The sequence below is a fragment of the Semicossyphus pulcher genome, unplaced genomic scaffold (genome assembly GCF_022749685.1).
Source record: "Semicossyphus pulcher isolate SPU_LCO1_2020_fin unplaced genomic scaffold, fSemPul1.0.p SCAF_11, whole genome shotgun sequence".
Lineage (NCBI taxonomy): Eukaryota > Metazoa > Chordata > Actinopteri > Labriformes > Labridae > Semicossyphus > Semicossyphus pulcher.
In genome coordinates this window covers 27,347,120-27,372,157 of record NW_027211615.1, presented here as the reverse complement: position 1 = coordinate 27,372,157, position 25,038 = coordinate 27,347,120, and the positions used below count along the sequence as shown (strand labels likewise).

The 25,038-nt window shown below is 43.6% G+C and overlaps 1 protein-coding gene across 1 annotated transcript in view; it reads left to right on the top strand.

Moving 5' to 3' along the window:
• The first annotated feature begins 9,158 nt into the window (after window positions 1-9,158).
• clvs2 (clavesin 2) overlaps window positions 9,159-25,038 on the top strand; it is a 38,177-nt gene continuing 22,297 nt past the window's right edge. The window contains exons 1-2 of the mRNA XM_069657543.1: window positions 9,159-9,636; window positions 12,861-13,035. Of these exons, the coding sequence (XP_069513644.1) occupies window positions 9,248-9,636; window positions 12,861-13,035 (564 nt within the window). The 5' untranslated portion in view covers window positions 9,159-9,247. The remainder of the gene's footprint in view (window positions 9,637-12,860; window positions 13,036-25,038) is intronic.

Here is a 25,038-nt window from a genome sequence, read left to right as displayed (position 1 = left end):
TGAAACTATTGTGTGAGAACACAAAGCTGATTATTGAGGTGGTGATGAATTTATGAATGGACACAAAAGATGGCAGCCATTGGGGAAAATAAAAAAAAGTGTCTCATTATACTACGGAGTTGTGGAATGTGTCTTTGCGTGTCAGACAGTGACGGGAAATGAAATATTGGAGCAGTTGTTTCACATGTTTCCTCTTGGTCATAAAGGGTTAATGAAATCTTCTAATACAGTTAGACTAATGGAAATGTTTTGCTTTGGATGCATCAGGGCTTTTAGGTGGCAGAGTGGAGGTTCAAAGCTGCTGCACAACAACCTGCAAACATTTGAAACAAAAGTATTGGGAGTGAAAGATCGATCTTTACCGTCCGTTAGCTTTTTCTGGAGCCTTTAACCACATCTAACTTAAAACATCTTACAGCAGCTGAAAACCTCTGCAGCTGTGGTTCAGTGGTGGAGTCGGTCGTCTTCAGTTGGAAGGTTGGGGGTTCAATCCCTGACGGCTACAATCACATGTCGAAGTGTCCTTGGCGGGGCGGATCTGGACTTTTTTAACTGGGGTGGCCCAGTGGCATGAAGTATGTGTACACACGAATGAATAGCATCGATTTACCCTTTCAATCTCCACTTGCAGTGGCAACATATAAATCTTCCAAGCGTAGCCATCGATGTTTAAATGGGCATAGATTGGAGATTGGCACTTATGCCTTTGCCAAATGGTGAATGTGACATGTGGAGTAAAAGCGCTTTGAGTGGTCGGAGCACGACAAAAACAGTTAGAGGAATTCTGGGCTGGGACCAGTAACTTCCTGAAATTTGCCCTGCCTGCCGAGCAGCTGCTCAGAGCCAAGAACAACATATGCAACATGGATGCCAAAAGGCTCCTCGCTGCTCTCCTGTTAAGCATCCTAATGTAACACTGGGTTATTTTGGCTATCGCATCCAGTCTCGTTGCAAATTATTGATCTGAGCTGGCGATAAGGGACAGCTGCTACAGCACTTGGGAAACGGGTCCAGCGGGTTGCCATAGTGATAGAGATCTAATGTCTGTAAGCAACAATTTGTTCCTGACTGCTGCTGGCAGCGGATGACACGTCTGTAACTATAGCGGGCGTCTTTAACAAATATACTAATAATCAGTGCAGCTACTAATTACTGCTGACACTTTGACGGAGAACCAGCCTTTCTCCTGTAGACAGCTGGGCTGCAACGACAGGAAGTGCGTAACGTGGAACTTCGTCCCTTTAACTGTCGCTGCTTAAAGTCCCTATTGAATCAGAACAGCCTGCTCCCATATGATGTATCTGTGAATCAAGTCATTCCCATCGTCCTCTGTAATCTCTTCTCACACAGGTCTTTACCTCCTGTCGTCGTCAAATCACCTGTATCAAGTTGGCCTGTTACACAGTTATCTTATGACCACGTCCTCTGTGGATTATGGCGACGTGGTAGATCCCACACAACTCATCTTTTAAGGCAAACGTCGTCAGCGTTTACTAAAGATTATATCATGAATTGTGTCTTTTAACGGCCTTCTTGGACTCCCTCTCGCTTTTAAAAAAGAGACTTTAAGGTGACAGATGTACGGGGAAAAGGGGCTGTGCATTCACTTTAAACAACCAGCGAACTTGTAGAAGGTTTCTTGTTTCTTTTGTCATTTAATTTCCGTAATAAAGAGCCATAATAATCTGTTAATGTAGGAAAGCCCCACATTTCCTTTATTTCATCCGTTATTCGTCCTCTCTCCTGCACAGACGGCCGTCCTGCAGCGAGTCATCATCCTCTGAAGGGAATCCAGGAGCTTAATGTGACTGTTAATGTTAATCTCTCTCTTCTCTCCTCCGTCCATCCTTCCCTCTATCCACTCAGGATCATCCACCTCCTCCCCCCTCGCACCCTGCCCCCACCTTCACCCCTGTCTGCTCTGCTTGCAGGGTCACTGAGTTTGCCCTTATGTTACAGGAGCAGAGGGCTGGAGGGGCGTGGCATGTGGACCACTGTCTTTGATCACTATGGGGGTTACAGTGCCTTTTATTCCACCTGATCAGGCACTGTACTGACCCCGTGGTCCCCCCCCAGCAGAGAGACGAATGCACCAGGGGCTCAGAGGAGGCGACCAGGGGAAGGTCTGCAGAAGTTCACTGTCTTTACCAACGTATGTTCCACCTTTGTAATCCTCCATCAGTGAAACGCAGATGTAACCAGGTGGCATCCCCGTTAACACAGATGTTATAAAGTTGTGCATAAATAGAAAGCAAATGGATTATGAAATCAAAGGTTTAAAGGTCATTCATGCAAAGTCTTTTATAACATATATGACATCTTTCACTTATAACCTGGCCTCTTCTTATCTCTGCAAACAGCCCAGTATTATTGAACTGTTTCTAATAAGCAGCTATTTTAACTTCTTCTTACATGCAAACATTTAAAAAACGGTCGCTGTATGTCGGGGTGAGACAAATGGGAAACAACTGATTTAACTGGACTTTGAATAAAACAAATAGAACCGTTTGCATGATCTGACAATCAGATAAAGTGCGTCTCAGACGAGGAGCTACAGGCAGCTTCGTTAGCTGCATCAGTGCTGCCCTCTGCTGTTTTGCACAGAAGGTGCATTCAAGCTTAAATTCTGCTGCTGTTTCTTTGGAGATTTAAGAGCGGACAGTCTGTTCTAATGATTTATTAATACGTTTCTTATCATTAGATATTGATTTAAGGTGTGTTTAAGCTTGACATGTTTCCACTGCTGTCTTCCTGTCAAGATAAAAAACACCTTCAATCATTGTCTATTGATAAGAAAAGTATAAACACGTCCAGTGAAGACGAGAGAACCTTTTTGGACTATTATGTGCAGAATGACGTTAAAGGTATAAAGTTGTTTTTACTATAGTTATTAAAAGACATGAAAATCTGACATGAAAGCAGTTTGAAACTTTATTCATTCAGTCATAAAAAAGTGGAATATTTTTGGTCCATTTTACGGCACGTTACAGTACAAACTCATTATCAGGTTTATCTGCATGTAGGTTTCAGGTAGGAGGAACAACAGTGAAGACTCAAGAAGTCTGACGGCTGTGGGTACAAAGATCTTCTATATCTCTCCGTCCTGCAGCGAGGAGAGAGGAGCCGTCCACTACCGTTGTTTCTTTGGTCCATCGAGGTGTTATGAAGTGGATGGCCTCAACCTTCTTCACATGCCTGAAGTCTCCTGATATCCTTAAAAGAGCCTCAGGATGTTCAGTCTGTATCCTGGCAACTATTTGATGGAGAACTTCACATGGAACTTCAGCAGTTGCCTTGGTTGGGCAGAGAGTCGACACCTCCCTTGATGACTGATGGCGGACAGGGCTTACATCTCCATCCCAAGCTTTCAACTCTGCACCAGCACGGCAACCACGAAAACACCTCTCCATCTCAGCTGGAAGAGGGTGGCATCCTCCAGATTCGCTCCGTTTCAATGAAAGAAGCTCTCCTCTTTAACAACTCTTCTCCCAACAGAAATACCCATCAGTAGTTGACAAAACATGATGAAAATACAACAAAAATAAAGTAAAGATGCAAACATACCCTCCTCACCGGACTCCCCGCCAAACTCATTAACAGACTACAAATTATTCAGAACTCGGCCGCCCGGATCATCACCCGCACCAAATCGTCTGACCACATCACCCCTATTCTCATCCAACTTCACTGGCTCCCGGTACAATACCGCATCCAATACAAAAACCTCCTCCTCACATACAAAGCTCTCCACCATCTAGATTATTAGTATATTTATTAAAGACTCAGAGAAATTCAGAGCTACCAGACCATGCTGCTACCAGTTGAAGCGCATGTTGTGAGACACAGCACATAGTTAACACAGCAAGAGAAAATACAACAATAAAAACAAGAGCTGCAACTCACAAGAATCAGACATAAAGAACAGACAAAAAAAATAAATCAAACAACTGTAAAATATATATTTTTTAAAGCTATTAAATGAATGATTTCCTTTTTCGCTTAAGCTCTCTGGCGATTAAACATTTGACCTTTTTGACCCCAGTTTTTCATTGAAGATAAACTGTAACTTTGAACTACGATCCACAAACAAAATCAGAAAATTAAATCAAAAAACTAAAAGAATCATTAATTTAATATTTATTAAAAAGCCGCATGCCAAAGTAAGAGCTTCAGACATATCTAACAGTTGTTTGATATGTTTTATAGTAAATTCTCCTCATTTATAAGTTAATTCATACTTATGTTATTATCTTTTGAACTTACATAATTATATGCAAAAGTGAAAGCAGCAGTTTCAGACTCATACAAATATTTAAATCATCACATGTCAGTGTCTATGTTGAAAGTTCATTGCATGTATGCTTTTTCACCAGCAGAGGGCGCCACAGTGTTTGGTTCTGGATCCTGACAAACAGAAGAAGGTCTCAGGTTCAGCTTTTGTTTCTGCGTGTTCTAACTTCTGTTCTCTGTTTCATCCACACTCAGGTGAACTGGAAGGGAATCTCAGCTACCTGTGTGTAAGACAGAGTGTTTGTCTGGCGGACATAAAGAGGACCTCTGCATGGTGGGCCATCTCATTCTTTGGTAGGAGCAGTTACAGGCCCAATCGCCTGGGTGCAATAGACATGTTTTTGTTAAAGAGCAGCTCCAGTCATGTTGTAAGACATATAAAATGCTCTGCTTGAAATAATAACATGTTTTCTCTAAGATTAATCACCTTGTAAAAATCCTCCCAAGGCGTCTCCTCCTTCTCCCTCATTAAAAATTCCTGAATCTGTATAGGCCCCGCCCACTATGCACATTCCCAACCGCAAAAACAAAACACTAGTAGTAGTAACGGTAATGTTAGTAGTCATTAGTGAGTTTGCAACAATTACTATGACAGTTACAGCTGGCTCGCTCATCGTCGAAGTGGTTGCCATAGGTTACACATAATGATATTTATAGCGTCACCCCGTCCATTAACATGATTGGCTCCTTCCAATCTGAAAACGTGTTGTTCAGCCTGTCCTTGGTACGCTGCAGTTTAAAAGCAGACAGGCCCAGCCATGGAGATGATGCTGATGTTTTCCCTGATATGTCTTGTAGCACATGAAGAACACCACATGGAGATGTTTACAAGGTTAAACACTTTGTTTCACTGGAGGGGGGGGCTTTACTTTTAAGGTATTTGTTAATTTTCCACAATGAAATATCTGTTTAGCTTTTAAATGTCATAAAACTTGCATTATACATCTAAGCTCTTAGAGGGAATCACAAAAGGCAATATTAAATCTATTTGATGCTTTGAGGGCAAAACAACTTCAGGTCTTTGGTCTGACACACATTTTTATACCCAGATTTATACCCAGTTACCAGTTTGTTAGCCATTAACACGTGTCCCTCTTATTTACTCACAAACAATTAGACAGCACGTGCAGCCTTTAAAATGCTTACACAGTTATATTCTCACTTCTGTAAATGACTGTAACAAAGGAAGCAGATCTTTTGTATCAGACTGAATAACTGACTCAAGTATACGTTTATAGTGTGACAGGCCTTGTTGCTTTATAGGAAGAAGACGCAGACGATGACTGAACAATCAGTCATGTTCAGCTGCAGAGGCGACAGACCCTCAGACCCCCTGATTCTGCAGGACGTCCTCACATTAACGGCAGAGTCCTGTTTAATCGTCCGTTCAGCCCTCGGAGACTAAAAAGCCAAATCAAAGAAGCACTCCAGGAAGTGACAGCTGTGCCACTGAAAAGAGGAGGTCATTTTAGATTCATCATGTGCGCAATTTATTTAATTCGCTTCTACAGCCGCCAATCAGAGCTGATTACTGCAGCCCCCCCCCCGACTTCTCCCGGGACCCTGGTACCTTCTCTCTACTCTATATTTTAGCTGAAACTGTAGGACTTTATGCATCATGTGTTGAGACATATGCAGTGAAAAGATGACTATAAAAGTGTCTCATGACTGTTCTGATGTGTTAGACAGCAGTAAATGTAACTGAGCTGCAGATGAAGCTCAGCACTCAGCCGTGTGCGGCGACACATTCAGCCAGAGGAGAGATAAGTGGGCAGATACAATAGGCATTAATTCAGCATGTTTAAGTGCAGCTGGCTGGTTACCACTGAGCAGGTGCCGCCCCCCACATAGCCCCCCACCCTCTCTCTACATGCATCCATTCATACGTCCACCCCTTCGCTTCGTCTTGTGTTGCAGCACTTCATGTGACCAGCAGCATCTAGAGGCAGACGCCACCAACAGGCCACTCTACTGCGGCCTTGAAAGGACTTTTTGCAGTCAGTGGTAGACGCTCTTATGAACACAGTTATTTTCTGAGACGGCGCAAAAAGGAAGAAAAACATGAGGAAAGCAGGAGAAGAATTTCTTACATCCTTTTTCTTAACTGTTGATCCTGCTGCTCAAAGCTGGGACAGGCGACGTTAGAAAAACCAGCACTGTGGGGAAGCAACCGTCACGTCGTCCTCTGGTTTGTCGACTGCCTTTTTAAAGCATCGAGTTTCAGCACAGTGGCCGACGCCATGTTGTTTTTTTGGAGCCAGAAGAGACCACTTATAAAAGCTATATCGTCTAAACTACTGGCTAATCAATTAGCTGCTGAATTAGCTTTGATAACTCTTGTGTTTCCAACAGAATGAGTTTCTATTTGTGGCTGTAGCTAAATGCAGCTGCTTATTTATCAGACTGCAGATGCTAAGAATGGGGCATCAGTTTAGATCAGCGGTTGTGTAAATTATCCTTAAAGTATATAAGTTAGCAAGTGAAATAATTGCAATGAGTCAAGTTTACCTGCATAACCAAAATTTCAGCAGTAACCTAAAATAACAAAGACATCGGGCCCGTGCTGCAGAGTGCGCATGCATCAACGATCGTTGGCTGCAGGTCAGGGTTGGATTAATTGGTGTTCGCCAGTGTCGGTGTGCCATCAGGGCTAAAGTTAAGATTCCTGCTTTGCTGTGTATCACACAATTAATCAAAGTGTTTATATATTTATCAGTCAGATACACCAGACGATTTGTAGCCGGCGTGTCTGTATGTGACAAGAAGTTTAAATGTGTTACCCTCTCTTGAGCATTCGTAAGTAAATTAACACGAGCAGGCTGATGTTGTTGATTATAATATATTTTTATTTGAGCATCTTGAATTCCCAATTCCCCGGTTCGAATCCCGCTGGGCTCAAGTTTACATGTTCTCCCCCGTGCATGCGCGGGTTTCCTCCGCCTTTCTCCCACAGTCCAAATGCTCGTTAGGTTCACTGGTGACTCTAAGTCTGAGTGTGAGTGTGAAAGGTTGTCTGTCTCTGTGTGTCAGGAGTTATTATGACTCATTTTTAATAAGTAATAAGTTGTGTTATCTAATGAGAAATGTTGAGTAGAATGTACCTAATTTATTTAAGTGTATCATAGTCGTTAAATGTGGGTACTCTTCACTCAAAGCAGGGTAAAATATATTCAGTCAAATAAAGTGCAAATTGTTACCTCAATTTTATTGAGTAGATTCTATAGGTTGTTTTTATAGTGCACCCCTTGTCTGCCCCATTCTCTCTTTCCCTGTTACCGGCTACCTGCACCAAACTGCCTGTCAAATTGACCACGCCCCTAGTTATGCTTACCTTTAAGCCTTATTATAATTAAAACAGGTGAGGTATATCAAAGTCCAACCTTGTACAGTTGTCGTGATGAGCTTTAGAGACTACAACTGTTTCTCTGTACCAGGCTGTGTTTAATTGTGCTGTCAGGCCGATCATGTTAACATGGCGTCGAATGGGGATCGACTCACTTTTGAAGCCAGCCTCAAGTGGACACTCAAGGAACTGCAGTTTCTGGCACTTTTGCTAAAGAATGTACCCAAATATGTAAAATAAAATGTAACATGCTTTTGAAAAAGGTTTTACAAAAATGTACAAATGAATTTATTTGTGATTTAGGCGCTAAAAAGCTGCGAACATGTGGAGGAAAAACCAAGAGAAGAAGAAAGAAAAGGTTAAATTTAGGCCCCTAGTTTTGCCTCAGGCCTTTAAAAACCCAGAGTCCACCCCCCATCCATCCCTCCACCCCTCAGGGGTTTTACCTTCATCTTAAGGATTTCCCCTTCCCCCCAGTGCTCCCCTCTCCTCCCAGCATCCTTTCTCCATCTCTCCATCCTTTTCTTCCTATTGTCCATCTTTTGCCCCCTCTCCCCCCTTTCAACATTTGATTTAAATATCTGTTGCCTTTTCATCTCACTCTCCACCCCCTCCTCCCACTCGCGCCCACCACCTCCCTCTCCACCCTCCCTCCCCCCCTGCCGGTGGCGTCCATACACCGACCGGAGCAGACTCTCTTGTTGTCAGTCACTTTCCCAGCGAACAGACGGCAGCAGCAGCAGCAGCAGGAGGAGGAGAAGCGGAGTCGGTAATCCCCCCCACCCTCTCAGTCCACCCCACCCCTTTCCAAAAAACCCAGAAACCGGTGGCAGGAGGGGAACAAAACCTCGCGGGACACCTGTGCTGCTGGATGCCCCTCTTTTTGGGCTTTGTGAAACTGGATCTAAGCTCTTAATCACACGTACACTGTAGATGATGAGGAGCAGTGGTGATTGAATGGGGGACGTATACGCGGAAACAAGCGAGAAAATCCGCCTCGATTGACGGTGACGGAGCGGTCCGTGGCGGCGCCACCAGCAGCAGCAGCATCAGCATCAGTCTGTCGGCGGATGGAGATGAAGGCGGGGGGAAGCTGGTGATGATATAGGCAGGTGCTGCAGGCTCGTGCCGCATTGCCTGGCCGCCGCGAGCGACGCCGGGGAGACGGGTGATGCTGTCGTCGTCATTGTGCCACAGAGAGAGAGAGAAAGAGAGGAGAGGCTCTGACATGGAGGGAGTGAGCGGCTGTTTGAGCTCAGGCCGCCCGGATCAGCAGGTTGGATGTGCCGCCTGAAGCCTGGAGGACCTGAGGCATGACATACACGGTGGAAAAATTCCAAATAAAGTTGAATTCTTTAAGGTGGAATTGCGTTTTTTCTGTGCGTAAAAGTGATATGTGCACATATGATGATAATGCATCACAGGAGCATCACAGCAGCAGCGTCTGTGCCAGTTCAGGGTGGATTACAGAGCAGCAGGCCTCCATCTGAAGCCAGATTCTGATCAGGGAAGAAAGAAAAGCAGAGAATATTCTTCACCCTGTTGCTGGAGGTAACAATTGATTGTGTTGTTTCTCTGGTGTGGTCTCCCGTGGAGGGACAGCTGTTGCAAAAGATGACTCACTTACAGGCTGGCCTCTCTCCAGAGACCCTGGAGAAGGCCAAGGTGGAGCTGAAAGAGAACCCGGAGACTTTACACCAGGACATCCAGGAGGTCCGGGACATGATCATCACGCGGCCGGACATCGGGTTCCTCAGGACAGACGACGCGTTCATCCTCAGATTCCTGCGGGCGCGGAAGTTCAACCACTTCGAGGCGTTTCGGCTGCTGGCTCAGTACTTTGAGTACCGACAGCAGAACCTCGACATGTTCAAGAACCTGAAAGCGACAGACCCGGGGATCAAGCAGGCCCTGAAGGACGGCTTCCCCGGCGTGCTCTCCAACCTGGACAGATACGGCAGGAAGATACTGGTGCTGTTCGCGGCCAACTGGGACCAGAGCAGGTAATAAAGCGGGTTGTGGCTGGTGGTTATAGGTTTGTGGTGTCTGTGTTTATCTGATCAGAGCTACGAGAGAAACAGGACGACAGAGGAGAGGTTTAAAATCCATAAAAATTAAATGGACTCTGGTGGCAGGAGCTGTCCTTTCAGCACCACGCAGCTTATCAGAAACCTATAGGCAATCAGCTCGTCTCTCTTCTTTGAACAGCTGTAAAAGTCGATGCTGGAATCTAACAACATGGCCAAAAGTATGTGGACACCCCAAAAATGCCTAGAGTCTTCCACGTTGGTGTTTTCACCAGATGTTGAACCTGTTGAGCATCAGTGAGGTCGTCACGGTGATAAGACTCGGCTCGCAGTCGTTGACCCAGTTCATCCTGAAGGCGTTGAATGGGGTTGGGGTCGGGGCTTTCTACGGGACAGTGAATTTCTTCCACATCAAACCTGGAAAAGTCGATTACATTTGATTCATAAAAGCCGAAATGACAAAAAACAAACTTTGCTTTATAAAGTCAGCAAAGTATAACACCAACTATCTCTCGTTCCTCCATTCAGGCAAAGAAAATCTCCCATAAAAATACCCTTTACTGGGAGGAAACGTTGGGATACCCCTTGTCCAGAGATGCAAAGAGATTGAGCTGTTACAAAGCAGACAGAGAGAGCGGTAGTGAAATTAAACTGTGGAGAAACACGACAACAATACAAGCGTTTCTTTCTGGTGCTGGCTTTGTGCATAGAGGTATCGAAACGAGATAGAAGACTTCCCTCTACAAATGAATCTAATGTTTGGTGAAACATTTAGATTTGTGGTATCGTCCAAACATGCTTAAAACAGCCTTAGCGTGAAGTGGGTGGACAGGTGACAGCAAGTACTTTGACACTATAGTGTACTCATTTAAAAGTTACATACATAAGGACACAAGTGTCAGCACTAAGACGTCTTTTGCTCTGTTGTTTTGCATAGTTTAAAACTGTGTTACCTCCCTTTATAACCCTTTTCAAATGAAGCATCATCCTCCCATCACGTCGCAGATGTCCCTGACCTGTTCCACCAAAGAACGATTTCACCTCTTACATTTTTTTTAGTTTTCTTTCGAGGCCAAGATCCGGATTCACAGAAAACGAGCACACGGTTGAGCGAAGGTTGAAAAAGAGGTACGGGAGCTGCCGCAGACCCACTTTGTGCTTTTAGCTGTTAGGTCTGCTGAGCTGCCAATTAAGCAGCTTAAGAGAGAAGCTTCATCATCTCTGGAGGGAGGCAAAAGGTTTCCTGAATAAGAATCAGACGGAACGAAGACAAGATAATGAGGGCAGCAGAAAACAGGAAAACACGACTGTTTAATAGGACAGTGAAGTATCCGCTGGATGGAGGCAGAAACATGACCAGCAGCACCAGCAGCCACACGGTCACAGCTGACCGCAGGTATAATCCACAGTTCTCTGAAGCTCACCTCGTTAACACAGTGATCAATCACACCGTCAGTACGTCAGGTTATTGACTCTTTTCGAACCGGTTTGTTTACTCTTTCAATATGATACAAGAACAGTATGCAACATTTGTACTGTAGCTGCTGATTCTTGTCATAACTTAATAACTTCAGATGCTGTAAATGTAAGTCCATAAAAAGGCAAGTTTAGCTCAGCGGTTAAATCAAGCGTCCCAGAGGCCACGCTCCTCGATACGGCGGCCCTGGGTTCGACTCTCACCCTTGGCCCCTTGCTGCGTGTCATCCCCACTGTTTCCTCCACTGTCCTCTTCCTCTCAATAAAGACATAAAAGGCCAAAAAGAACAAAATTAAGGAGAGAAGAAGCTGCAGGTTTTTTCACATTTAAAGATACAGTCTCAGAGATTTCAGTTTCGTGCTCTTGAGCGCCACCCACTTCCAATAATTGCAGGAGCACACTTCCCAACTTACGCAGATGTCCACGGTTGGCTCCGTTTGTAACTCTTGATTTTCCTGGCTGACGGTCGCTTTCCTTTTCAGACTGTTTGCTTCATCTGAGCGTCGAGTTTGTTTCTTTTTCTTTGGATTTTCAATTCTTGTTGAAGTTGTATCTGTAGTCATCCATCTTTTCTTTGTTTGTTCAGCCATAGTAGATTACTGTTTACTCGCCACACTTGCAGAGAGCGGAAAAGCAGCCGCTTAGCTCCGCCTACCCTCTCTGGCAGACCAACCACTGCTGGCTGGTGGAAAACGCGTCACAAACTGGGCGCCGCTTGTGATTTTATCTGTGAAAGTTGCCACAGACACCCAGTCTGTAATACTGCACATGCAAAGGCTTTCATCAGTGGGCCATAGGCTCAATCACCATTGTGTTACCTCATTCAGTGACTTAACACACATTTATTTACATGAAAATCTTGGAGATGATCACTTTAAGCTTAAAAGGTGGCTGAAAAAAAATGGTGGAAAAATCCTGATGGAAGCCAGGTTTTTCAGGCCAACACTAATAAACCTGATTTCAATATATTGGCTGATCAATATAATCCCGTTAAAACAAGAAACAATCTCCATATATCGTTATTTTGCTTCTTTGTTTAATTGGGAAATAGAGTGTGCCATTTCCATAGACTCTATATAAAAGCCAGTTGAGGTGGAGGTTTTTTCAGGCACGTCCAACTGGGAGGAGACCCAGAGGAGGGGTTATATATCCCGCCTGGCCTGGGAACGCCTCGGAATCCCCCAGGAGGAGCTGGAAAATGTTGCTCGGTCACCTTGATGAGCCTGCTGCCACCGCGACCCGGCCCCGGATAAGCGGACGAAAATGATTGGATGTATATAGGAAGGGGCAGAGCCACCATGACTTTACTTATTGGTTCATGGAGTGTTTATGAAGCCTTTCGTCTGTCAGTTTGTCTCTCACTATCTTGGCTTTTTGGATGAGAGAGTGAAAACCCAAATGTTATGAGCTGAGGAGACACGCAAATCTGCCATGCACTAATTATACATCACTTTAAGACTAATGTAAACATATGAGTTATACAAAGATTCTTCCCCTGTGCAGGTGACATCATTGGGGAAGACTCATCATGCATGTTTAATTCTGCTGTAGTTCTGCATTTTATTTTGGAACCAGCCTCAAGTGGCCACATGAGGAACTGCAGTTTTTGACACTTCTGCAGGAGCTTTCTTTCTTAGCATTTCAAAGTGTGAAAATCTACTTGTAACTTCTCTAGCGGACGGACCGTGTAATGCTGACACTGTTTTTAAATGACTTTTTTCAGGTACACGTTTGTGGACATCCTGCGGGCGATCCTGCTGTCGCTGGAGTCTATGATTGAGGACCCGGAGCTGCAGGTCAACGGCTTCATCCTCATCATCGACTGGAGTAACTTCACCTTCAAGCAGGCGTCCAAACTGACCCCCAGCATGCTGCGGCTGGCCATCGAGGGGCTGCAGGTGAGACGCTCAGCTGTTGGTGTTGATGTAATCTCGCATAGCCAGACTGATTCCCACGCTTTGTTCTTTGTGCTGGAGAAAGCTTTCCGTGCACGCTGGAAGGGCACTGCGATTAAGATGATCAGTCACACGAGGACACAACGTCACGGTGACCGGGGCAAAATACAGGCGCAGGTACAGACATGACATCATTACACAGAAGCTGCAATGAGTTCAAACTTTAGTGTTGGGGTTAAATTAAGAAAGTCAGTGTGCAGTGGTAGTGGTGGTGCCTTCACTGCAGCTAGCTATCTCCTGGTTAGTTGCCTGAAACGTTAGCCTCTTGTCTTGTTTGATCCGAATCAAAGACCACATTGTTACAAAGTTGCGTTTGAACTCGAGTTTGTGTTCACACGGCAGCTTTTGCCAGCGGAACAAAAGTTTTGATGCACGAGGAAACTGCTCTCTGATTGGTCAGAATTTCCACATGGGAAACTCCCAGAGGTAAACAAAGAGAGAACAAGAAGAGAGAGAATCACAGACTTTGATGTTTTTTTGTTTTTACTTTTAACCAACCACAGTTTGGTCAGCACATATTTCTATTTCCTCGTCGCTCCCACACGTCTGTCCTCCGCTCATCTCGCTGCCTGGCTGCGTGTCTGTCTCTGCAAGTGTCAACATTCGTTAACAACCCACAATGCACTGTGTTTTGATTTGCTTCCTGTATCAGGTCCTACTTTAAGCCTGATTATGTTTTCACCTGAATCGAACCGGACCGTGGTTTCTTTTCTGGTGGGCCATGGTCCGGTTGTTTGGTCCGCACTAAAGTTTGAATGCGTGTTCTCACCTGTCCAAACAAACCAGACTTTCAGAGTGACGTCGTGTGAAAGCACCAAATTCTTGCTTGGGTCAAAAGCCCTCAGCCACCTTCCTCTTATTCTTCTCCTTCCTTCTTTGGCATCTTGATTCATGCCCTGCTCCACATGTGGTGTGTTGAGGTCATGTGTGGCCCGTGTCATTGCTTATTTTTCGGTTGGCTAAGGTTACAGCTGTCCTCCATGGGCCCCCCTAGCGGCTGGGCCCCAGAGAGCTTTTCCCTTTTTCCACCCTTACGTGCGGCCCTGATTGTTGGTCAAACACCCGCAGACATCACCTTGGCTTTTTGCAACTTGTAGCAAATGTTATTGTTTAACAACTGAATTAGAAGACAGATTGATCGATGTTGGAATTAAATATTAGTTGCAGCTCTACACTAAACACTTCCACAGTTTTATCTCAGTCACTACACACCTGAAGTCTTGTCCCTTGAGTGCGTTCTCGTCGGCTTGCGATCGGCTCGACTCGTCAGTTTTTCGGATAAGCTGGCAAAACCGTGACCTAAAAAGTTTATTAACCTAATCTTTGCCTTAAAGGAGAAGTTCGGTATTTTTAAACCCTATTCTTTACACATTTCTGTGTCGAAATGACTCATAGGAACAAAAGGTTTTGGAATCGGTCGAGTAGGTAGCCTCCCTCCGCCGTAGCTGCGACACAGACTGGGACAATTGTGCAAAATCATTCACCCTCATCTGCCTGTTACCTCTCTCTCTCTCTCTCTCTCTCTCTCTTCAATTTGTATGAGCTCTTCGTCCGTACACTCCTCATCTTCATCTTCGAAATCCGGTAAATATTCAGCCGTGGCTTTTGAAATATATTCCTGCTGGCAGTCAAATCCTCTCTCCAACTCCTGTTCAGGTAACATCTCGCCAGCCGTGAGATTTCAGAGTGAGACTTCTCCTTCAGTGAGACTTCTGTTTCTGGATCTTACTCTTTAAAAAAAGGACATTCTTTGTAGGGATGATTTCCGTAATGTTGTTGGAAACCGTGAGTAACAATCTGAGCCTGTCAGAGGCAAAAACAAGCACGTTTAGTGGACGTACTTTGTTCGGGTGTTATTGCCCCAGTGCGAATCACGGCTACGGCGGAGGCTACCTACTGGAGCAATTCCAAAACTCTTTGTTCCTATGAGTCATTTCGACGCCCACATTTGTACAAATCGGGCCCAGGTTTAAATATACTGAACTTCTTTAACTCCAAGATGAAACCTACAGGAGACATCACGCCGAATGTAACTTCAAACATAGATGATTTTTTATTCTTTTGTGATCATTTCTTTACGAAGACGCACTTCGATTCTAGCTCATGCTGCTGGCACGGCTACAACTGTGACTGGATTTCCCTGCAGGTTGTCAGACGGCTGAAAGTCACGGAGCTCGCAGACGTCTGTCTCAGCTGAGGTAGAATATTTGGCCTGAATCAACTCTTAAGTGCTGTTTCTCATCGTCTGACAAAGAGACCTCCAGCTCCCGTCCCATCAGCAACAAGAAATGTTCCACTTTAGACCAAGTCGAGCACCGTGTTCTTGTTTAAAGAGCAATGGAAGGGAATAATGACGTTTCATTGTGATTACACGCCGATGGGTGCTTCTTTCAAGGCTCGTTTGGCAGGTAGATGATGCAAAAGAAGCGGCTTTCTTTGCTTCTCGCCTCCTCCTAATGAGCTTCGTATCTGTGGCAGAAAGAAATCAGACGGATCATTGGATTTGTATCGCAGACATCAGGACACCTTTAACGCCGGTATAAACACGGCCCACAGGCAGCGTGTGCAGCTGTCCTCTGGTAACAAGCCAAAGCCCAGAGGAAACGTCTCTCTCTCTCTGTATGTGTGTGTGTGTGTGTGTGTGTGTGTGTGAGGTTGGGGGGAGATTTTATTGCTTTCTCAACATCCTTGTGAATCATCTGCCAATTTGTGTTGGGCTCCATTAGTCACAGTGAAATCTAACAGGAAGTGTTTCTGAGAGGAAGACGCGGCGGCGCGGCCTCGAAGACGATCTGATTTACTCGTGATGGATGCCAAACTGTCGAAGACGGCGCTCTGCTGGAATTTTACAGAAAATATACATGTTAGGTTTTAGAGTTATTATACATTTTAACTCCAACTAACTCCAAGTTCTATTAACATGCACAAATATTATAGTTTCATAATATTTTGTGGAATTATAAATTCAAGTTGAATCCAATCCTACGTTAGCAACTGTAACTAGGCGAAACGGGACGAAACGGTGTGCATATGGAATCTGACAGCAGAGATCCTCAACGTTTAGAGGGGGGCTTCCTCCCACAGTCCAAAGACATCCTTGTTAGCTTCATTGGTGACTCTAAAATTGCCCGTAGGTGTGAGTGTGAGCGTGAAAGGTCGTCTGTCTCCATCGTGTTCCCTCACTCGGCCTAAACAGACATTTATTTAAAGTCGAGCTGAAACGGCATTTCGAGAGTATCTAGCTTCCGTATCGTGACGTATTTCCGAGTGAAACAGGACGTGCAGGCGGGACATATCATTAGAGGGATTTGATTTGATCGTTGAGAAGTGGGCGTAGACAGACGTTCTCCACAGCGCAGTAGCTAGCTAACTGACCGAGCGTTCTTGGTGCTCTGCGGCTAAATGTTGCAGATTGATTGGTTGAAATTGTTTGGTGCTTACTTACGTAAGCACGCGTGAAATTTAGTTGTACCAGAAGAAAAAATGATCGGATTTTGATTTAAGAATATGAAGAAATTGATTTTCCGTATTTTTTTTGGCCTTTATTGTCAAATAGATGCACAATATTTCCGGGGATGTGATCTAAAAGGATTAAAATGACATTTTACATTTCACCTCGACTTTAACAGTAACATGGATACTTTAAAATAATGCATGAGAGGACATCAAACAGAATTAGTTTGTCATCATGTAGTCGAATAGTTAAAGCAAAGACTCAACAGTAAAGTGATTTTACCGACAAATTTATATTTTAATATAATAATCCCATAATGAATGGGACGCACGGTGGTGCAGTGGGTAGCGCTGTAGCCTCACAGCTAGAAGGTCACTGGTTCAAACCCCGGTTTGGACAAAGTGTGGAGTTTGCGTGTTCTCCTCCTGCATGCGTGGGTTCTCTCCGGGGGAAGTTCTCTTCCTCCCACAGTCCAAAGACATGCTTGTAAGGTTCACTGTTGACTCTAAATTGCCCGTAGGTGTGAGTGTGAGTGCGAAAGGTTGTCTACATGTGACTGGTGACCAGTCCAGGGTGTACACCTTTGACCCAATGACAGATGGGATAGGCTCCAGCCCCCCCGCGACCCTGAACAGGATAAGCAGCATAGATGATGGATGAAGAATTACAAAACTCTGTCCTATATTTTTGTATAGGAGAAGTCATTCATTTTAGAAACAGCTCTATGCAGTAAATAAATGAATCCCATATTGCTACATAAACCGGATGCTTAGAGCCTTTCAGACGTTCCCCTCCTCCTCTTGCTGTGAGCATATGTTCCTGCAGTGTCAGCAGAGTTTAGTTGGTTCGTTGGCAAAGGAAAATCTTCCCCCTTTTTTCAAAGTGAGGCAACAACTTTAGAGCGGAGCCAGTGCATCACTGCGACGCGTCCATATATAACACATCAGTGACGGGTCTCCAGACACAGATCAGAGGCTGAATTATTGATGGCAGCTATTAGCTGAGCCCTGAGTCATTCCCCGCCGCGCTGCTGCCGCTCCGCGTTCGCTGCAGAATAAGTCACATAATGGGGTGATTCCATTTCATTTGACAAATAAAATGCACATTACGAAGATCATCAAGGGTTTGGCAGTGAGTCCAAGCTCATTTTGTTCTGGATGCACAGACGGGGAAACTAGTTTAAAGGATGATAATGATCTTTAATTTCCTTAATGTCAACAGATGACGTAAACAGAACAAAACTGAAAACGGACAGTGAATCAAAGCCGAGCAGACGTTCTTCCTCTCGGCTGTGAAGCTCCGCCATTGTTAAAAACATGATGAAACTGTTGCACTGAGCGACATTTTTCCTCATAAAAACACAAACTGTAGCTATTGTGACTCAAACACAGACAGTTAACACTTAAAGACTCAGATGTGTATTAATCCACCACTTAAATAGTCCCCCAACAAACGCACTGTTTGCTTCTGTTTCTCTTGTCTTGAGTTCGATTTTAAAAAACTGCAGTGACAAGCTGTTCTTTGTTTTTTAGCTTTTTTAAAAGCTAAAAAAATATTTAATATGTTTGTAAAGATTACTTGAAGGCTGTCTGCAGGAGGATCCAAAGAGCTTAAACAGTTCATTTAGACTTTATTGTCACTTATAGGGAAAAAACACAGTCAGGAAATAAACAGTGACTCCACTGAGAGCCACAGGGGACGGAGGGATGTTCTTAAAACTGGACGAGTGTTACTGTTGTTGGATTTATGGCAGAAAGAAAGATAAAAGGAGGGTGGTTATACGCACATCACATAGGTGCAGGAAAAGAAGACGATCCTGCACGCTTCCTTAATGCCACGACAAGTTTGATGATCACAAAGTTTCGACACGTTGGTCGTCGTCAGGTGAAAAAGAAAAAAAGGAAAGCAGGCTTGAATCATGTTCCTCGCAAAAAGAAAAATATAAACTAATACTGATTTAATTCTTAAGCCAAATAAGAAAATACATGATATTATAGCTAGGAATCAAATACATCAGTCATAAAGACACGTAAAAAATACTCTGATTAATATACTGTATAGGCCAGAGGTTCTTAACTGGTCTCGCCTCAGGACCCGCCACCACCTCCTTTATGAGAAGTCACGACCCAAATTTTTTAACCACTTACCACGGAACCACAGGACCACAGGACGACGACAACAGTCAACCAAAATGACCAGCAGGCAGCACTGCGAGGAAAATATCCGCTCTACAATTCTTTCAATTAGCAGTCTTACTACTGTCTACTCCTGTCGGGCTCATCAAGGTTCAAGCTTGTTAATGTAACTGTAGCTGAGATTGCCCATCAGTGGATACAAGGAGTGTGAATAAACTACACTACTACTGCATGCATAGGAAACCCATGTCCTTCAAAATAAAAGCACAGCATCGACTTTTTGCCACAACTTTTATTTTTTCATGCACACATCTGCGACCCACTGAAAACAGCTCTGCGACCCACTTTTGGGTCCCGACCCACCTGTTGAGAACCACGGGTATAGGCTTTATAATTTGTTAGCCTGGCGTCCTGTGACCCGTTTGAGAACCCATCAGTTCGACAGGAAGGGACTCAAACCTATGGAGACAAAGAAAGGTCAAAAAGATTTTTCACACAAAAGATTTGCAAATGTGTTAAAAGTTTTTGCAGCGGGAGAAACTATTTGTGTTTGTGTGCTTAAAATGTGTGCAACAATATTTTCAAAGGTCCAAGTTAGAGACAGACAAATGTCCTATGTGCATGTGTGACCCTGACGTTACAAGCTACGAGTTACAAGCACGAGCTAACCAGCCAATCAGCTCACCTCCATGTTGTCCTGACCATCCAATCAGAGGAAGCTAAGCTGTCCAATCAGGGTGCAACAGATTCTACTAATGACACAATAACGGATTCAGAAAGTTAAACATTAGCGGCAGCATATCTTGGTTGTTTACATAAATGTCTCAATGTGCCTTAAACCCGCCCTGTAGAAGATAAACCCTTTTGATTGGCCCGACCTGAATGAGGGCGGATTGAAATCTGTCTGAACTGGAGGGGAATCAGACGCCTCTTCCAGAGCAAATAAAACTTAATCTGATTATATAAACATTTGTTGCGTTTATTCTCCCTCAGCAAGTCTTACATGCCTTTTGTAAACGTATAAATAAACACATTACAAAGACACTCAGTACAGTGTGTGAGAAGCACTCACACACACACACGCACACACACACACAGTGAGATCTAAATATTGTTAAACAGCCTCAGTGAGTCAGTGCAGTCTGAGCAGGTCTGACTCTGAAGCATAGAACCAGTAAGTGTTTAAGAGCGGCTGACTCACTCTGATCTGCGGGGCAGTCAGACACTTTCTTCTGCATGAGGGTTTGATGCACTGTGATGGCTGATTTGCACTGAACGCATCACTCAGTTTACTTCTGTGTGCATCAGCAACTTCATATCTGCTGCTGCTGCTGCTCTGTCCTGGTTTCTCTCTGTTTTCAAACTCTTTTCATCCGGCGTCAGAAGGATTATCTGATGTCTATAAGAAGTGACAGCGACGTGAGAAAATACACTGCAAAAAATGTCCCACAAACATGCAAACAATTGTAAATAGAAAAGGCCGTCTGATTATACTTTTTTAAATATTGGCGCATCAATAACAGTAAACATGCAAATATGAAATCAAAGCCTCATCAAGCATTCACAATAATCTGAATGTAACCTAGTTTTAAAAACATTTCCTTTTGCTTCTTCGATCATTTCTCAACAATGTGTGGAGGCGTGGCCTATCACTATTTGATTGGCATCCACCTGGCTCTGCCCACATCAATGTCACATGTGTATGTTTGAGTCAAAATCAGAGGAGGAAGAAGAAGCCCCGCCTTTTGAAAATGAATCATCTCATTTGGTCTGAATGTTGATTTACAGAAACCTACGCTAACAATATGGTAGTTAGCAGTTAGCAGTTAGCATACACGTGCAATGTTAGCTGAGATGAGATTTGTTCTCAAAGCTACGAATGCAATGCTAAATGATGGCTCTGCATTGTTAGCTAGTGCTATAGTAAAGATATAATCTAGAAGAGTTTCATGTAAATAAATATCTGTTAAGTCACTATCTATCATCGAATGGTCTCTGCAAGTGTTGCGAGTAAACAGTAATCTACTGTGGCTGAACAAACAAAGAAAAGATGGATGACTACAGATACAACTTCAACAAGAAGTGAAAATCCAAAGAAAAAGAAACAAACTCGACGCTCAGATGAAGCAAACAGTCTTTACGAACAAGCAGAGTTGCAACCGTAGCAAAGGGAGCCGACCGTAGCCGTCTGGTTAAATTGGGAAGTGTACTCCTGCAATCACCGCGTATCGCCATTAGAGGCGCCAAAGAGAACGAAAGTGAAATCTTCAAGATCACATCTTTAATACGTCGCTAAGCTGAAGATACTGAACTCCTGCAGACGACGCTAACACACTCCGCTAACACTAGCCAGAAAGCTTCCTGTTCTGTGTGATTTTTCCTATGATTGCATCGCGTGAGCTAACTCACACCAATTCATAATATCAGGAAAGATACGCAATCACTGACACGAAGACGTGTGCACACGCAGACGTACAAACAAACACAACTGGAGCGACTTTAAACACACACAGTATTTGAACAAACAAACACATTCTTTAAAACACACACAATGAACAACCTTTTTTGTTTACTTATTTGTTTGTTTATTATATTTTTCACTATTCTGAATCTGGACTGAAGCTACTTTTTTATACTTTCAGATGCTAAATATCATGAAATTAACCCCCTAACTCACATCGGGAGAAGGTTAATGTGGATTTGCAATCTTTCTTTTACTCTGTCAGTTTGACAACCATGCCATCCATTTCGCAGCACTTTGAATGAACGTGAAAATGCAACTGTGACCAATCAAGACCTTTAAATAAGTTTATAACTTAACTCAAGCTGTGCTGTACAATTTAATTTATCCTCGATAAGAGGAAACATGGAGGACTTACACAACCCAAAACAACACAACAAAACATTCAACATTCCAGTTTTTCCTGTAATGACTCATCTTCCTCTCTTTGGTCTCATCCCAGTCGATTCTGCTCAAACTGCCTCAATTGTGATTGAATTTCTGTCATGGCAACCCTGCTCGTTTTGAGCCAATACAAACAGCATGTAGGCCACTCGCTCCGGGATCCACATTAGTAGCTCAGTATGCTGCTCGGATCACAGCAGCAGAGACGCTTAGACTGGATCCCTGCCGGAGGCCCTGAGAGGACGCACTGCTTATTTACGGCCCTCAATACGCAACAGTGTGTTTGTTTGTCTGTTTGTTTGTTTGCTGTTCTTCTGATTATTCTTATATATGTTTTAAATATTCAAGAGGCAGACTGGAGAGATGGGGACACAGGTTCATCACTGGATTGATCCGGGGTTGTTCTGCTTCTCCTCTCAGTATCTGCAGCTTTAAAACAGAGTAAACAACACACTGTAAATGTTGTTTTTGGGGCATCTGCAGTAATGAAGCTCATATTTTTATACTTGTCTTGAGGGCTGTGCAAGCTATGGAGGGTTATCAGCGTAATTGCACAACAATATGACATTTGTATTGTGTGCAAAAATGACATTTTAATGTGAGCTGGAGGAAAGCTTCAGGAAATGGAACAGGTTGAATCTTCTTGGTAAATTTAACAGCCGTCAGCTCGGTAAATGTCGGTAATTGACTAATCTGGTTTTTGGCATAACTTTGGAGCGAGGGGATTGCACCAGGAGTCACCTAAAGCTCAAAACATTAGGATTTATCCTGTCGTAACCGAAAGCTTCAGATGGATGGAGGATGCAGACAGTGAGGTCTATCAGTTCTGCAGAGAGAGATGCAGGGATGACGTGTTTTTGTGGGTCAACCCGGAAGTTAGCATTAGCCTGGTTCCCTTGATTAAAAGCTAATGGGATTATGAGAGATAATCTTATTATAAAACACGACTTTTATGATTTTTTAAGTTTAAATGTTTTAATAAGAAGTTAAAACAACCAACTTTATAGTTATCCCTGTGTGGCCTCAGGTCGTTTAATGTCCCTTACAACCTCTGGCATCTAAAGGTGCTTTTCCACAGCAGGGACCAGGGTCGACATTTAGTGCCTGCGTAATTGATTGACCCCCTGAAAAGGCCCTGCTCAGAGGGTAGTACTTTCCAAAGGTCCAGGAACTTTCAGGGCGGGGCCTGCAGTGCTGAGCGTTTCTGATTGGTCGAGTACTCGCAGCGTTTTATTTCATGTTTAAAAGACTGCAGCTGCAAGCTCACTGTTATCATCCTGCTTCAAGATTGCATCGAGCACAAGTTGAATCTCCTCCATGCTAACAGGCTAACTTGCCCAAATGACAGTGGCCCGTTCGTTGTGTTTTATGGTGTCATCTTTGTTGTATGGCCTTCATCTTCTTCTTACTGCCACCTACTGGACTGGCGGTGTAGTGCAATTACCCTTGCTGCTTCTCCATACATCATTGGCCTGATTTGCCACAGGAATCACTTAGTTCCTTGAACTAAACCCTAACCCTATTAAACTGATTTCAACACCATTATTAACGGTTCATGACAAACCGTTCAAATAACCCAGCAGCAGCCAACAGCAGACTTAAAAGTCCCAAATAATAAGAAATATGATTGTTATTGTTTATATGGACATGAAAACACACTCATTCATCTGGCATGATTTCCTGTATTTTTTAATATCGCAATAAATATCGCAAAACAAACAAGATATTGCTAATATTTATGTTTTTTCCAATATCGGGCAGCCCTAGTGAGTGAAATAAAACTGCGAGCTTGACCAATCAGAAACGATCAGCACTGCAGGCCCCGCCCTGAAAGTTCCCGGACCTTTGGAAAGTACTGCCCCCTGAGCAGGGACTTTTCAGGGGTCAGCTACCCTGGTACTTAATTTAGACCCTGGTTCCTGCTGTCGAAAGTTCCTGAAAAGGTTCCTAGTTCGTGGGGAAAGTTCCTGCTGTCAAAAAGCACCTTTAGAGTCTTGAAGAGAAGTTCCTGGTACTTTTGGTCGAAAAGCACCTTAATTTAGCCACTTGTTAGGATCAAGTTTTTTAAGACAGATGAAGACGGGGATTTTACTGACCCGATTTAAATCATAAAAACATACTTTGTTTCATGCATTTAACTAAAACTCATCTCTGGGTTTGAAGCTTCGTTCCTGCAGCACTCCTATCACAACATTCAAAGAGAAAACTTTCAGTCACAACATGTAAACTTTCTTTTGACAGCAGCCAGGGGGGAAATCAAACCGTGGAGCTGCTCAGACTCAGAAACAGTCGACCCAAAACTTCTGACATGCCAGAAAAAAAAGCGACAGTTTGTCTTCACCCCCCTCAAACTGCTCGTCAAAAAAACAGCTGATGTTGCAGAAATTCATCCTGATTCTAAAAATAGACAGAGAGCGAGCAGCTTTGGGAGTTATCCTCTGGCTGTTGTTAATATTTGCATATTCTGGTCGTCAGAATAAAGTAACTTTATCTGGACTTACCAAAATAAAAGCACTTTACATCGATATATCCTGCAGTAAAAGATGTTTCTTTTAAAGTTGAATTTGAATAAGAAGCCGGTGAAAGACGCTGAAATCTTTTGGTCCATGAGGGACAAAGTCAGAGTGTTTGTGTCCTCACATCGACCCGCTCTCTCTGTGGTGCTGTTCTTAATGTGCCGCCTGATCGTTGTGCAGCAGACTGTGCTGTCTGGGGTTACACACAGTGCACACATGCTCCACTTTACCACTTTCCTCTTACGTTTCTTTATGCTCTCATAAAAGAGATTATATTAAGGAGGTGAGACAGTGCGCAGGATACAAACCCATCCAGTCATAATCCTGCAGGATTACAATGTAAGAGAGGGATTAAAGTTTCACGTCTGCTTCTTTTAGCCTCTTTTCTTAACTAGTTTTAAAGAACGTTTTTAACAGGATTCAAAGTATTAAAAAAAAGCTGCAAAAATAAATTCAGCTCTAATAGTTTGTTCGGGTTCATGAGTTCAGATAACGAACTCAGTTAAAGATTATCAAGGCGGAGAAGAGCATTTATTATGCCTTTTAATACTTCATTTATTTTACAGACGGGATCTAACAGGCGACAGTCATTTTATTAAGCTATTAAGTTTGTTTGAAGTGATGAGCTCACAAAACCCGGCAACCTGTTGTAGGGCCAAAAATCTACATAAAATAACTTAAAATGCCAAATAAAATAATTTAAATCAAGAAAATATCACGTAAAATAGATGTCAGAGGCTTTTCTACAGTGCTTCTATTTTTTCTTCTTATAGTGATCTAACACGCTGCATGCGGACCTGTGCAGCCGCCTGTGCTGTCTGCGATGTGAATCACCTCGTTAAGGTGATCTGTCACGGCCCGACACACCGTCTGACCTCAGATCAGCTTCCTGTCAGTCAGTAGTAAATGAGACGTCATGAATCTCTGGCAGTTTAC